General features: G+C 41.6%; 1 protein-coding gene across 2 annotated transcripts; it reads left to right on the top strand.

Annotated features, from left to right (window-relative positions):
• The first annotated feature begins 2,390 nt into the window (after positions 1-2,390).
• Positions 2,391-13,050, top strand: LOC110971913 (H-2 class II histocompatibility antigen, A-U alpha chain-like). 2 transcript variants are annotated; one of them, XR_007938125.1, is made up of 5 exons: positions 2,503-2,517; positions 2,624-3,646; positions 5,353-6,334; positions 6,585-6,901; positions 7,068-7,568. XR_007938125.1 is itself a non-coding variant. In XM_022222324.2 (4 exons), exons 1-4 carry the CDS (start codon positions 2,463-2,465, stop codon positions 12,425-12,427), a joined length of 768 nt encoding a protein of 255 aa, XP_022078016.1. In that variant the 5' UTR covers positions 2,391-2,462; the 3' UTR covers positions 12,428-13,050. The 2 variants fall into 2 exon arrangements, 1 of the variants encoding a protein (XP_022078016.1); XM_022222324.2 differs by lacking the exons at positions 2,624-3,646; positions 5,353-6,334; positions 6,585-6,901; positions 7,068-7,568 and adding exons at positions 9,169-9,423; positions 9,809-10,087; positions 12,249-13,050 and having other exon boundaries at positions 2,391-2,517.
• Positions 13,051-14,391: the final 1,341 nt, after the last annotated feature.

The raw sequence follows: 14,391 nt of genomic DNA, 5'->3' as shown, positions 1-14,391 counted from the left end.
AATCTTTTGGTCTTGCAGCGCAGGGACAGGAGCCATCCACTGATGTTTCGTGTTCATTGAGGCAGATGTGAAGTGGATGATCCATGTTGGTCAGAATGGCCTCCATCTTGCTCAGTGTCCGTCTCTCCACCTCATCCTCCAATGTGTTCAATCCGATTCCAACCACAGAGCAGCTTTTTTAATCAGTTTGTTCAGACGCCTTGCATCCTTCTGTTTTATGCTGCCTCCCCAGCAGACTGCAGCATAAAACAGGACACTTGCTACCACAGACTGATAAAACATCTGCAGCATCTTACTGCACATGTCTAGTGATCGAAGTCTTCTGAGGCAATAAAGTCGGCTCTGGCCCTTTCTGTAGATGAAGTCTACGTTTGTAGACCAACTTATTATCAAGGTGGACACCTAAATATTTATATGATGTCACCATCTCCATGTCCACGCCACAAGTGTTCACTGGCTGAAGAGGGGGTTTGGATCTGCGTAAATCTATGATCATTTCCTTTGTCTTTGAGTAGCAGGCAGTTTTTGTGACTCCAGTCACTGAAGGCACTTATCAGATCTCTGTATTCAGCTTCATGTCCATTTCTGATACATGCCACCATAGCAGTGTCATCAGAGTATTTCTCAATGTGGCAGGACTCAGTGCTTGAAGTCAGATGTATACAGAGTGAACAGGAATGGAGCCAGGACTGTTCCTTGTGGAGCTCCAGTACTACTCATTAATGTCCCACAAACACAGTTCCCCAGCCTGACAAACTGTGGCCTTCCTGTCAGGTAATCTGTGATCCATGAAACACAGGAAGGATCCACTCCCATCTCTGTGAGCTTGTCTTTGAGGATGGTGGGTTGGATGGAGTTGCATGCATTTGAAAAATCAAAGAACATGATTTTCACATAAACTCCAGGTTCCTCCAGATGAGACAGGGCACGGTGAAGCATGAAGAAGATGGAATCATTCAATTCAATTCAGTTCAATTTTATTTATATAGCGTCAATTACAGTCAAATTGTCTCAAGACGCTTTACAGAACCCATATGCCTGACCCCCAGAGCAAGCCCAAAGGCGACAGTGGCAGGAAAACACCCTTTTAACAGGGAAGAAACCTCGAACAGAACCCGGCTCTAATGTGTTCTTTGTAAGCAAACTGCAAGGAATCTAGTTTGTCTTTGACCTCAAGCCTCAACTGATGTAAAACCAGCCGCTCCAGAGTTTTCATGATGTGTGAGGTCAGAGCAATAGGTCTGTAGTCATTTAGTTCAGCCGGACATTTGATTTTTGGTACCGGTACAATACAGGATGTTTTCCACAGAGCAGGCACCCGCCCCAGCTGTAGACTGCACGGTGGAGAAAGCATCACGATGAAGCATGGTGGAGGCAGCATCATGATGTGAAGCATGGTGGAGGCAGCATCATGATGTGAAGCATGGTGGAGGCAGCATCATGATGTGAAGCATGGTGGAGGCAGCATCATGATGTGAAGCATGGTGGAGGCAGCATCATGATATGAAGCACGGTGGAGGCAGCATCATGATGTGAAGCATGGTGGAGGCAGCATCATGATGTGAAGCATGGTGGAGGCAGCATCATGATGTGAAGCATGGTGGAGGCAGCATCATGATGTGAAGCATGGTGGAGGCAGCATCATGATGTGAAGCATGGTGGAGGCAGCATCATGATATGAAGCACGGTGGAGGCAGCATCATGATGTGAAGCATGGTGGAGGCAGCATCATGATGTGAAGCATGGTGGAGGCAGCATCATGATGTGAAGCACGGTGGTGGCAGCATTATGATGTGAAGCACGGTGGAGGCAGCATCATGATGTGAAGCACGGTGGAGGCAGCATCATGATGTGAAGCACGGTGGAGGCAGCAGGTTCCTCAGCAGCAGGTCCTGGAAGGCTGGTAAAAGTAGAGGGTAAATGAAATCCTGGAGGACAACCTGATGCAGTCTGAAGAGAACTGAGACGTGGAGAAGATCAGTTTTCCATCCAGATGATGAGTCAAAACAAACAGACAAAAATCCTCAGAGATGTTTGAAGACAACAAGGAGGAAGTTCTGGAGGAGTCAGAGTCCAGACCTCAGTCCACCTGAGAACTAGAGTCTGGACCTGAAAGGTTCTGATGATCAGGATCCCTGAGAAAACCCTGTAGTTATCAGCTGCTGGCTGGATGGTGTTTCTATAAACTTCCAACACAGTCCTGATCTCCACCATCATGTGAGTCCTGAGTTAGCAGGTTGTGAATCGTAAGTTGAAGCTGGAAACACAAACTTGAGTTTTTACCTCCTACAGTTTCAAAACTTTCTTTTACCCTTTAATTTTTAACACCATGATTTCCTCCTGAGGCTTTTATTTTTTACTGTCAGATACCTGAATGTTTCTAGCTTGACACCCAGTACTTCCAGTTGTTCTGCTTTCTTTTTGCAGACTGCGTCAATGTTCGCAAACACAAACGGGACCAGATGGATTTGTCTTTGGTTTCATTGCTGGTTTTTATCGTCTGCTCGGCTCAGACAGGTAAACTTTCACCATTAGTTCTGTCATTTGTTAAAGTTTCTTATGTCAGTATTTCCAGTGTTAACTTTCTGTTTTAACTTCTCTCTGCTCTTCTGTTTTCACACAGTGTTTCTAAGATTCATGGTCTGAATTCTCCTCCTGGGTTCAGAGAATATTCTAACAGTACTTTTATTTTCACACCATAGACAGCAGAACTTGTTTGTTCTCTTTTAAACACAAAAATATCAGAACTAGAATCTGAGAGCTCACAAAGAAGGCTTGTGAGTGAACCTAATACCAGATTCACTTTATCCCTCTGAGTCATCTTTTGAATCCACCAGTCCTCTCAGATGTTCTTTATTTTCAATCACCTTCAATACAGAAATGTATGTTTGATTCTGTTACTTCCTGTTAGACCCTAACAGGAAGTAACAGAATCAACAGAATCAGTCACACTTCCCTGTCAGTGTGACTGGCTGGACGGTCACAGTAAGACGGAAATATGTTCTGTTGATGTTAAACTGAGCAGCTGTCAGAGCTGTCAAGTAACGAAGTACAAATACTTCGTTACCTTACTTAAGTAGATATTTTGGTTATCTATACTTTACTGGAGTAATTATTTTTTGGACCACTTTTTACTTCTACTCCTTACATTTTCATGTAATTATCTGTACTTTCTACTCCTTACATTTTAAAAATTGCCTCGTTACTTCATTTCGACTTGTTTTTATTCCGGCTATCCAGATAAAATCCGCCATCCGAATAGAATTAATTTAATTGTGGTTGGATGAGAAGTCTCAACGTGACACCATTCCTATACCCCATTGGTTTCAAAGCGATGCAACGCGCTTGCGCATTACACACCCGCACACCGGAGCAGAATGTAGAAGCGTTAATACAGTAAATGGTGGAAGAGAAAATGTCCATGGCGGCAGACGAGGAGCTTTCCCAACCAAGCACCAGTGAGGAGGGTGCAGGCAAGGAAGACCAACCAACCCTTGTTCATCCCTGGCCTTATCTGGAGGATTTTTTTGATATAACAGGATGCAAAAACAACTCTTTTCGCATGCAATGCAAACTGTGCGCACCGAAGTACCACGAGCTAATGGCTTTCAAAAACTCACCATCAAATTTAAAGAAGCATATTGAGGTAAGTTCTAAGATTCAGTCGTGATCTGCTAATAGTAAAATTGCAATGTTTGCTATGGCTGGGTAAATGCTAAGACATGCCATGCTTTGCATGCTAGCTTATGATTCAATGTTGCAAGTTTGTTTGGTGGGCTCCGTGTAAGGTTTAAAATTCGACGTTAGCCAAATGTTTTCTGAGCTTGTATTGTTGTTATATGCAATATTTGTAAGTTAACCCTTTAAGCTTCAGTCAATTCCAGCTGTTTTCAGTACAAAAAATCGCTAATATTCTATTTTTAAATTAAAAAAAATTACGAAAAATACAGGGAATATTGGACGGGCATCGCGAGGTGCATTTCCTTGAAAATGACCGATTCGGGGATTTTATACCGACTTCAGGACATGTTTTGGATAAAATAGTTTACTGGCTTGTGTCATCTGGATGTAAAAGGTTGGATTATGGCCGTTTTTTGTGGAATCTTTTTTTTTGTGTGTAATAATAAACCCGGAAATGTGAGTCGCGCTGTGTGCGTTGAAGCCGTGTATAGAGAACGGATGGATGAATATTTGTTTTTGTCGGACAAATGTGTTTTTCTCACCCGCTGTGGTAATCGCATCTGAAAGTGGTTTATACCGGCGGATTCATGAGAATCTAAGCTTTCCATCGGCGTATAGTGTTTGTATAATCGTGTTTACAGCCGTCGGACATTCTTGAAATTCCTATGCAAATTAGTAGGTGTACCGCCGGCGGTACACTGAAGCGTAAAGGGGTAACTGTGCAGAGCTATTCCGCAGCTGGTAAATAAGGCAGGCAGTTTACAAGAATCTGCATAATTATTATCTCTGCCAGGAGGTTATGTAATCACCAGAGTTTGTCTCTGTGTGTGTGTGTGTGTGTCTGTGTCTGTGTGTCTGTGTCTGTGTGTCTGTGTGTGTGTGTCTGTTAACAGCATAACTCAAAAAGTCATAGACGGATTTTCACCAAATTTTTACAGGATGTCCGGAAGAGCAAGAGTAAGAATCGATTAGATTTTGGAGGTGATCTGAATCACCGTCTGGATCCAGGAATTTTTTGAAGGTCGAAGGACAATTGAGAGATGGCCGCCAGGCCATCTCTCAATTTGACAGAGATTCCTGGATCCAGATGGTGATTCGGATCACCTCCAAAATCTAATCGATTCTTACTCTTGCTCTTCCGGACATCCTGTAAAAATTTGGTGAAAATCCGTCTATGACTTTTTGAGTTATGCTGTTAACAGACACAGACACACAGACACAGACACAGACACAGACACACACACACAGACACACAGACACACAGACACAGACAGACAGACAGACAGACAAATGGCATGGCGGAGGTATGCGCTCTCCGAGTGCTTTTCTAGTTCTTTCTGTGCTATGCAAACGACTGAACAGATACCTGTTGAACTATTCCCATCTAACTCAGCCAGCTTAATAATTTAGCACTAGATGCTGCAGCATGGTATATTAGGACCACTGTAGGTAAAATAAATAAATAAAAAGAAGTAGAATATCAATATGGAGGTAAGAGACAGTGGCAATATTCAGAGAAAACAGTTTGAATTCCCAAGTTTAAAGTTGAAAATTTATGATTGGGATACAAAAGGGAATTCACAGGGTTCAGATTAGGAGAGTAGATACATTTTATTTATTTATTTATCCAGTTCTCTTTCTTCTACAACTACAATTATCTTTGCATCTTAGTCCCCCGAGGCCAGACAAGATACATAATCCATCCAGCGGGTTTTGGGTCTACCCCGGAGTCTCCTCCCAGGCGGACATGCTCGGAAAACCTCCGAAGGAAGTCTCCCCGGAGGCATCCCAATCAAATGTCCAAACCACCTCAACTGGGTCCTCTCTCCGTGAAGGAGTAGTGACTCTACTCTGAGCTCCCTCCAGATCTCTGAGCTTCTCACCCTATCTCTAAGGCTGAGTCCTGTCACCCTGAAGGAAGCTCATTTGGGATGCTTGTACTTGCAATCTCATTCTTTCGTTCACTAACCGGAGTTCATAACCATAGGTGGGGGTTAGAACATAGATGGTAAATTGAGAGCTTTGCCTCAGCTCCCTTTTCGCCATGAAACAATGGTTTGATGCAATGAAAAATAAATGAAATTCACACAGAATTCAATATCAGAGACAAGATCATTCGCACTACAACTGACAATGGATCGAACTTCCTGAAAGCCTTCAGAGTTTATGGGAAGACTGACAAGAACAACAATCCTGAACCTGTAGGAGAGCGTGCTGAAGAAGAGGACGATGGTGGCCAAAATGATGATACTGATGAAGAAGAAGAAAGCATTGAGGGTGTTGAATTTGTTGATACTGGAGCCCTTTTGGACAAAGATGACTACTTGGAATATCAACTACCCAAGCACCATCGCTGCGCCTGCCACCTCCTCAATCTGGTGTCCACAGTTGATGCTTCAAAAGCAGAGGACAACCCATTGTACAAGCGCATATCAAGGTCCACATTTGCCAAATGCTCTAGCCTGTGGAACAAAAGTTCAAGAACAACCATCGCATCTGAAGTGATTAAAGACCACTGCACACTCCAACTGATAAGGCCTGTTGCTACAAGGTGGAATTCATTCTTCTCCGCTGCGGAAAGAATTGTGAGAATAACAAGAGAACAAGGTGAAGGAGCACTTGCAGCTGTCTGCAGTAAGCTGGATATACAAAAGTAAGTGTTTGTTTTTCTGTCTTCTGCCTTTAATAAAGAGATTACCCAATCACTGTCACAATTTTATTCTTTTGAATGCACAATATGCAGTCCCCATGTTTACTCTGGATGTTATTTGTAGCAACATAACTAAATTTCTGAAAGTCTCAGATGACAGTATTTTCCTTTTTAATTATCAGTTCCTTCAGTTAAAGGTTCTATATCAAGTAAGCTAAATGTTCCATGTTGTATTTTTCTTTTATTTGTGCAGGTTTACTCCAGTGGAACTTGCATTTCTTGCAGAATATGTGAAGACAATGAGCCCAGTGGCCAAGGCAGTGGATGTTCTTCAGGGAGAAACCAGTGTGCAGATGGGATGGCTGCTCCCCACCATAACTCTACTAAAGACCAAGCTCCAGAACCTTCAGGTCACCTCCAAGTTTTGTGAGCCTTTGATTGCTGCACTTCTTTCTGGCATTGAAAAACGCTTCGGAGAAATGCTTGCAGATCCAGAGCTGATAGCCGCAGCCATTCTGGTTCCCAAATTTAAAACCTGCTGGACAAATGATGAAAACATCTTGAAACTTGGTAAGTATCTCACCTCTCAACTTGCTCTTAATATGTGTAATTTCTTTGGGGACAGTGAAATGAGTTTGAAATGACATTTAACGACACACGCACAGAACAATCAATGGCACAATTACTACACTGTAATATAATGTAAATTGTTTGGATTTTTGTTTTTATTCCACAGGCCTTGACTACATAAAAAGCCACTTGAGCTGTCAGGAAAGGAATCCTGTCTCTGAGGGCTCCCTGTCATCTGTGGAAGAGGACTTCTTTTCCTCCTTAAAGAAGACTGGCCCCCTTGAAAAGACCCAGCAGCTGGATGCATACCTGGGGTGCCCAGGAGACATGACAGAGGTGATGAAGTCCTTCCCAGCTGTGTGCCACCTATCACTGAAGCTTAATACGGCACTCCCTGCCTCAGCAGCCTGTGAAAGACTGTTCAGTGTTGCAGGGCTGATCTTCAGGCCAAGAAGAGCGTGCATTGGCTCAGTAAACTTTGAGAACCAGCTACTTTTGCGGCTGAACAAAGACTATTGGTAACTCTTTGTTGCTTGTCCTTTGCTTGACTGATGTCAGTCTTTATGTTAAAAGTGCCTGTTACATCTCCTTAAATTTGAATCGTTGCGATTACCTACAGAAATGGGCATGACCAAGAATGTGGCACAATAAAGGTTAATTGATAATATGCGTCTGATGATTTACTATTTGCACCATTCCAACAACTAGTCATCATATTTGCTGCTCCATGAAACACGTGTTAATTGTCAGTAGTACACACACATGATTCTGTAATATATATTTACTAAAATGCATTCCTTTTCAATGGACATATATGAGGTGGAAACAGATAGCCTATTCTAGTGCATTCCAAATTTTTCAACATTAGTCGTTATAACCTTTTAGAAAATGTGTTTTATGATTGCACTCTAGCCATTTTTTCCCTCACATTACTTTTACTTTTATACTTTTAAGTAGTTTTAAAATCAGTACTTTTGTACTTTTACTTGAGTAAAAAGCTGGAGTTGATACTTCAACTTCTACAAAAGTCTTTTTGAATGTTATTATCTATACTTCTACTTAAGTAATGAATGCAAATACTTTTGACACCTTTGGCAGCTGTGAAGTTCTGACCTCCAGACCTGAGTCCACTGAGGTCACAGCAGCAGACACATAAAGATGCTGGAAGCTGAAACGGGCCTCAGTGAGTCACAGAAGAACCACAGGAGATCTGACATTCCAGATCCTGGATCAGTGACATGATGAGAAATATTGTTTTTCAGACAGACTCAGATTTAATGAGAGCAAAACCTGCTGAAAATGGGTCAACGTGCTTTTACAAAAATATCTGAAAGTATTTCATAGATCTACTTGAGATTTCACATCAAAATACATATTTTACTCAATAAAAAATTTAGAGAAATCAAAGATGTACGACCAGAAGTACTTCTAATTTTGTGTCTAGTTTTACTGATTTTATGTCTCATTTTTCTCAATTTGTCTAATTTTTATAACTCTGTTTCTCATTTTTCTGATTTTGTCTCATTTTTCCTCATTGTGTCTCAGTTTTCTCATTTTGTCTCATTTGTCTCAATTTATGTCTTGTTTTTCTAATTTTGTGTCTTGTTTATCTGGTTTCATGTCTCATTTTTCTCATTTTGTCTCATTTTGTGTCTCATTTTTCTCATTTTGTCTCATTTTGTGTCTCATTTTTCTCATTTTGTGTCTCATTTTTCTCAATTTATATCTCATTTTGTCTCATTTTATGTCTCATTTTTCTCATTTTGTGTCTCATTTTTCTCATTTTGTGTCTCATTTTTCTCAATTTATATCTCATTTTGTCTCATTTTATGTCTCATTTTTCTCATTTCTTGTCTCATTTTTCTCATTTTGTCTCATTTTGTGTCTCATTTTTCTCATTTTGTGTCTCATTTTTCTCATTTTGTGTCTCATTTTTCTCAATTTGTATCTCAATTTGTCTCATTTTATGTCATATTTTTCTCATTTCTTGTCTCATTTTTCTCATTTTGTGTCTAGTCTTTGTTAATTTGTGTCTAATTTTTCTCCTTTTTGTCCAATTTTCCGTTTTTGTGTCTTTTTTCTAGTGAGAGGGACAAAGCTACTCAGTGCCCTCTGGACTTGAGGAGCACCTTTAAAGGAATGTAGATGTAGCAGAAATCGGACATACTCAAGTCATGTTCAAGTACTTAAGGTGTACTTAAGTAAATGTAGTGTAATGTGAACAGCTTCAAATATAACCCCAGGCCAACCCTTTGTTTGTCCTCCAGCGGTCCATGAAGTTTCCATGTTCTACGGCTGCTTCGACTCCGCCGACTGTCAGGTTCAGTTTCATCTGGATGGAGATCAGATTGCATATGCCGACTTCAAGGAGCAACGGGCGGTTTGGACGGCGGCGCTGATTCCTGAGCAGGTTGAGGTGCTCGAAGGGTTTTACGTCTTAGCTGTGGTCAGCAGGGACAGGCTGTATAAACGCTACCTCCACGAAGCCGAGCAGATAGAAACAAGTCCCTCAGAAGACAAAGGTAACAGCAGGAAGACGATGTAGAGGAGCTCCGAGCTTCAGGGTTGTCTTCAGGGACATGATGCTTTCATTTCAGTGCAACTGTCTTTTGGATTAACTCTGAACGCTGAGCAGTTTCTGTCTCATTTTAACTCACTGTGGTTCATTTCAAAGTTCTGTAGCTCTGTGGAATCAGAAGAATGTGAAGAAGGAGAGAACTCAGAGACGTTTTCTGTCACTGAGAATGATGGAAACAGGAAATAGATGAATTTCTTTCATTTCTTTGTTATGTCCAACATGTTTCCAGCTGAAATACATGGAGACTACACGTATTACTACATTTTTTGATATATTAAATATCATGCAAAGTTCTACTTTTATACTGTGAATACTTCTGTCTTTGGAAGCCCCGACAGTGTTCCTGTACCCCATGGAGGAGGCCGAGGAGGGGAAGGACAACACTTTGTTCTGCTACATCAGCCACTACTACCCCCCCTCCATCAACGTCACCTGGACCATCAATGGTGTGGAGGTGATGGAGGGTCGGACTCTCAGCAACCTGCTTCCTGAGCAGGACGGAACCTTTAGCCAGCTGGCTGGACTCTCGGTCCGTCCACAGCCAGATCAGGTTCTGGAGTGCAGCGTGAAACATCGAGCGCTCAGCCAGCCCGCCGTCAGAACCTGGGGTGAGATCAATCAGATACACGTAGGGAAACCCACAGCTGCTGGTCCAACATAGTCTGGTTCTGGTACTGACACCTCCTGTCTCCAGCCCAGCAGCCTCTCTGGTTCTGTCACTTTTCATAGAAATGAAATGTGACACAAAATGCTTCACAGAACACAAGGAATGACACGAAAAACAGTAAATCAACTGATATAAACAATAAAAACAATACATTAGCTGATATGAGTTGTAGGAGCTTCAGTAAAAATCAACCAGACTTCTCTTGTAGGTTCTCAGACACCTAGAACTCAGCGATCAGGTCTCTCATCAGAACGTTCCTCCATCCTTAATGCCCTGAATCCCTCCTGACTTCACAGATTCACATCCTCTGTTGTGTAAACCAGCAGCTCCACCACCATGACTACTAACATTGTTGATGGACCTCCTGGTTTCACAACATTCACACCCGGAGACAAGTGAGTCCTGGTGGTTAATGTTCCATCAGCCATGTGAGCTGGAGGGACTTCTGAATCTGAATTAGTTCTACAGTTCCAAGTTCCAAGGTTCTTCATCAGTTCTAACGGAACCTTGAATGAAGGTGGAACTTGTTCAAGAACCTACAAAACAAGTCCAGATGGTTTCTACTGAAGCTCTGATTGTCACCACGACCTGATGACTGAGAACCTACACAGAAAACTGATATCGACACCCTGTGCCAAATTATTAGGCAAGTAGGTTTTTTGTCCAAAACATAGTCTTAGAAATAAGTCTGGGCCTTCCCACTTTTAAATAGTCTTCTCCTACGCTAACTTTGTATTTGTCAGACATCATTTCAAATTATATTACATTTAAAGCAAGAAAATCTCCACATATGTCAAAAGTGCATGTGCCAAATTATTAGGCAAGTTTTAGCTTTCATCAAAATGGGACAAAAAAAGGACTTAACGGCTACAGAAAAGAGCCAAATAGTTCTGTTGCTGTCAGAAAAACTTACTCCCAATAAAATTGCCAAGAAATTGGGAAGAGATACTAGGACCATCAAAAAGTATATCAAAAACAGTCAAGATGGCAGAAAAAAGCGAGTTGAAAAGAAAAGAAGAACGTTATCATCAAAGGATCTGAGAAGAATTAAGCGAGAAGCAGCCAGACGACCGCTGGCATCAAGTTCTACCATCTTTAAAAGCTGTGACTTACCTGAAGTTCCTATAAGTACCAGATGCCGCATCCTAAGAGAGTACGGAACAGTCAAGAAATCACCCAAACAGCCTCCACTCAACAAAAACCACAAAACAACATCTAAAGACCAACTTCACGGATGTTTTATGGACAGACGAGATGAGTCACCTTGGCTGGCCCTGATGGCTGGGCAAGAGGATGGGTGGCCAATGGACAGGAAACCAGCGGCAGCAAGGTGGCGGTGGTGTCATGGTTTGGGCAGGACTTATTAAAGATGAAGTTGTGGGTCCCTTTCGAGTTCCAGAAGGGGTAAAAATCAACTCTGAGGCATACTGCGAGCTACTAAGCAACACCCTGTTCAAACAATGGTTCAAAGGTGGTTCAGCTTTTAAAGATGGTAGAACTTGATGCCAGCGGTCGTCTGGCTGCTTCTCGCTTAATTCTCAGATCCTTTGATGATAATGTTCTTCTTTTCTTTTCAACTCGCTTTTTTCTGCCATCTTGACTGTTTTTGATATACTTTTTGATGGTCCTAGTATCTCTTTCCAATTTCTTGGCAATTTTATTGGGAGTAAGTTTTTCTGACAGCAACTGAACTATTTGGCTCTTTTCTGTAGCCGTTAAGTCCTTTCTTTGTCCCATTTTGATGAAAGCTAAAACTTGCCTAATAATTTGGCACATGCACTTTTGACATATGTGGAGATTTTCTTGCTTTAAATGTAATATAATTTGAAATGATGTCTGACAAATACAAAGTTAGCGTAGGTGAAGACTATTTAAAAGTGGGAAGGCCCAGACTTATTTCTAAGACTGTTTTGGACAAAAAACCTACTTGCGTAATAATTTGGCACAGGGTGTAGATATCTTACAGAAAACTGGAAAATAGAAGGTTTGTTTTCCAAACATTTTGAAGCCCAAATGTCCTCTAGTTCCGGAATGATCCTCATGTTCCTCGAAGGTTCCTGAAGCTGCTGCTAGGTTCTGAACCTCTGTCTCCTGTCCAACAGTTCTACCTGGGAAGCCGGCGGGTTCTGCAGCTCCTGTCTGTCTGGTTCTGGGACTCGTCTGTCTTTTTCTGGGAATCATCATTTTCATCATTTCTGCTCACGACTCCTTGAGATGTCAGCTGTCCAGCTACTGGCAGACTGCTTACCTCAGAGTAGCTGGGTTAAACCAGCAGACTTAGAAACACTGAGGTGCAGCTAATGAACTTTATTATTTGGGGTTTTGCATTTTAATCGTTTTTTGTTTGGTTATTTTTTAAGGGATTTTGGTCTGTTAGAGGATTAAAGAATTTAAGAGCAAAAAACACCAAACTGTTATAGTGGAGGGTTTTCTGAAAGTTGTTCCTCAGTCAGTACTGATGGACTTTTAACCATGACTTAGAAATCTGTTACATGCAATGGACTGCTCTTCTCTCAAGGTTTTATTTTATTTTCTTTTAAACCAAAACTCTCTGTTTCTCTGTAACTGTCGTTATGTGGTTTCCTTTGTACTTATTTCACTTCCAGAATGTATGAGCTTCTGTAGGAACTGTCGTTTTCAACACTTTTTTAGTCCCAGCTTTCAGATTATGGTCAATCAATATTTTCAATTATTTTATAGGTCAATATTTTATACATGTAATATTAAATGTCTTGATTTGTCTAAAGATATTCAGTTTACTGTCATAGAGGAAAGAAACCAGGAAAAATACCTGTATACACACTGTGGTTCAAAAGGGTCACTTAGAAATGTCCTTATTTTTGAAGGAAGACATTTTTCCAATGAAGACAACATTAAATGAATAATAAATCCAGTGTAGACATAGTTAATGTGCTAAATGACTATTCTATCTGTAAACGGCTGATTTTTAATGGAATATCTCCATAGGGGTACAGAGGAACATTTCCAGCAACCATCACTCCTGTGTTCTAATGCTACATTGTGTTAGCTAATGGTGCTGAAAGGCTCATTGATGGTTAGAAAACCCTTGTGCTGTTATGTTAGCACATGGATAAAAGTGGGAGAGTTCATGGAAAACATGGAATTATCTGGATGAGCCCAAACTTTTGAGCGGTTGTGTACACCCCCTGTCAAAAGTTTTAGGACACTGTCTCATTCAAATAAAGTAGAACCTGTCCTACAACTTTTGACAGGGGGTGTATTTCATCATATGGATGTGATCAGGGCAGGACTCTGATCATACATGTAAAGTTTCAGGCAGATTGGAGCATGTTCAGGGCATTTACACACCATTTGACATTTCATGGTGAAGGATCAAAATTCCAGAGGCCGCCACGGACACGCCCTTTGACTTTGGAAAAAGATTTTAATAACTTTGGATCATTAAGGCCTCCTGTATGTACTGGCCCAATTTGAGGTGAATTGGAGTTTCCCCCTAGGAGGAGTTCACTCTAGAAAACAATGAAAAATGGGCAAAATCTGACATTCAACACAAAATAGCTCACTTCCTGTTGGGTTTGGAATGTGGCTGTCACTGACTTTTTTGTTCAGCCTGATGTGTTGCATATGTGTACCAAATTTGGTAGATACACCCCCTGTCAAAAGTTGTAGGACAGGTTCTACTTTATTTGAATGAGAAAGTGTCCTAAAACTTTTGACGGGGGGTGTATAAGCAGAGATGAAGTGGTTTTTCTTATTATGTGTTGTCAGACTTACAGTTGATGGTGTTGTTAGGTTGGTAATATTATGGTGTTTTGTTGGTTGTTTGACCTATAACATATCAAATCAGACTTGTTTTTTTGTTCCTCTATCAGCCACCAAGCGTTTAAACTGCTGCCTCAGTGTGAATAGATTCAGGTAACATGAGAGGCATCAGGGCTGCACAGTGGGGTAGTGGTTAGCACTTTCGCCCTGTAGCAAGAAGATCCCCGGTTCAAATCCCGGCCTGGGCCTGGGATCTTTCTGCATGGAGTTTGCATGTTCTCCCTGTGCATGTGTGGGTTTTCTCCGGGTACTCCGGCTTCCTCCCACAGTCCAAAAATATGCTGAGGTTAATTGGTTACTCTAAATTGTCCGTAGGTGTGAATGTGAGTGTGATTGTGTGTCTGTATATGTAGCCCTGTGACAGACTGGTGACCTGTCCAGGGTGTCCCCTGCCTTCACCCGAGTCAGCTGGGATAGACTCCAGCACCCCCCATGGCCCTA

This window comes from Acanthochromis polyacanthus, chromosome 19 (genome assembly GCF_021347895.1).
Source record: "Acanthochromis polyacanthus isolate Apoly-LR-REF ecotype Palm Island chromosome 19, KAUST_Apoly_ChrSc, whole genome shotgun sequence".
In the NCBI taxonomy this organism is placed as follows: Eukaryota; Metazoa; Chordata; class Actinopteri; family Pomacentridae; genus Acanthochromis; species Acanthochromis polyacanthus.
This window is presented reverse-complemented; position numbering and strand designations above follow the sequence as displayed.

Excerpts from the sequence above, each read along its gene's own strand:
- LOC110971913 (XM_022222324.2), top strand. The coding sequence starts at position 2,463 with ATGGATTTGTCTTTGGTTTCATTGCTGGTTTTTATCGTCTGCTCGGCT. Across the intron at positions 2,518-9,168 it reads CGTCTGCTCGGCTCAGACAG|CGGTCCATGAAGTTTCCATG; the intron begins GTAAACTTTCAC and ends TTTGTCCTCCAG. Across the intron at positions 9,424-9,808 it reads AAGTCCCTCAGAAGACAAAG|CCCCGACAGTGTTCCTGTAC; the intron begins GTAACAGCAGGA and ends TGTCTTTGGAAG.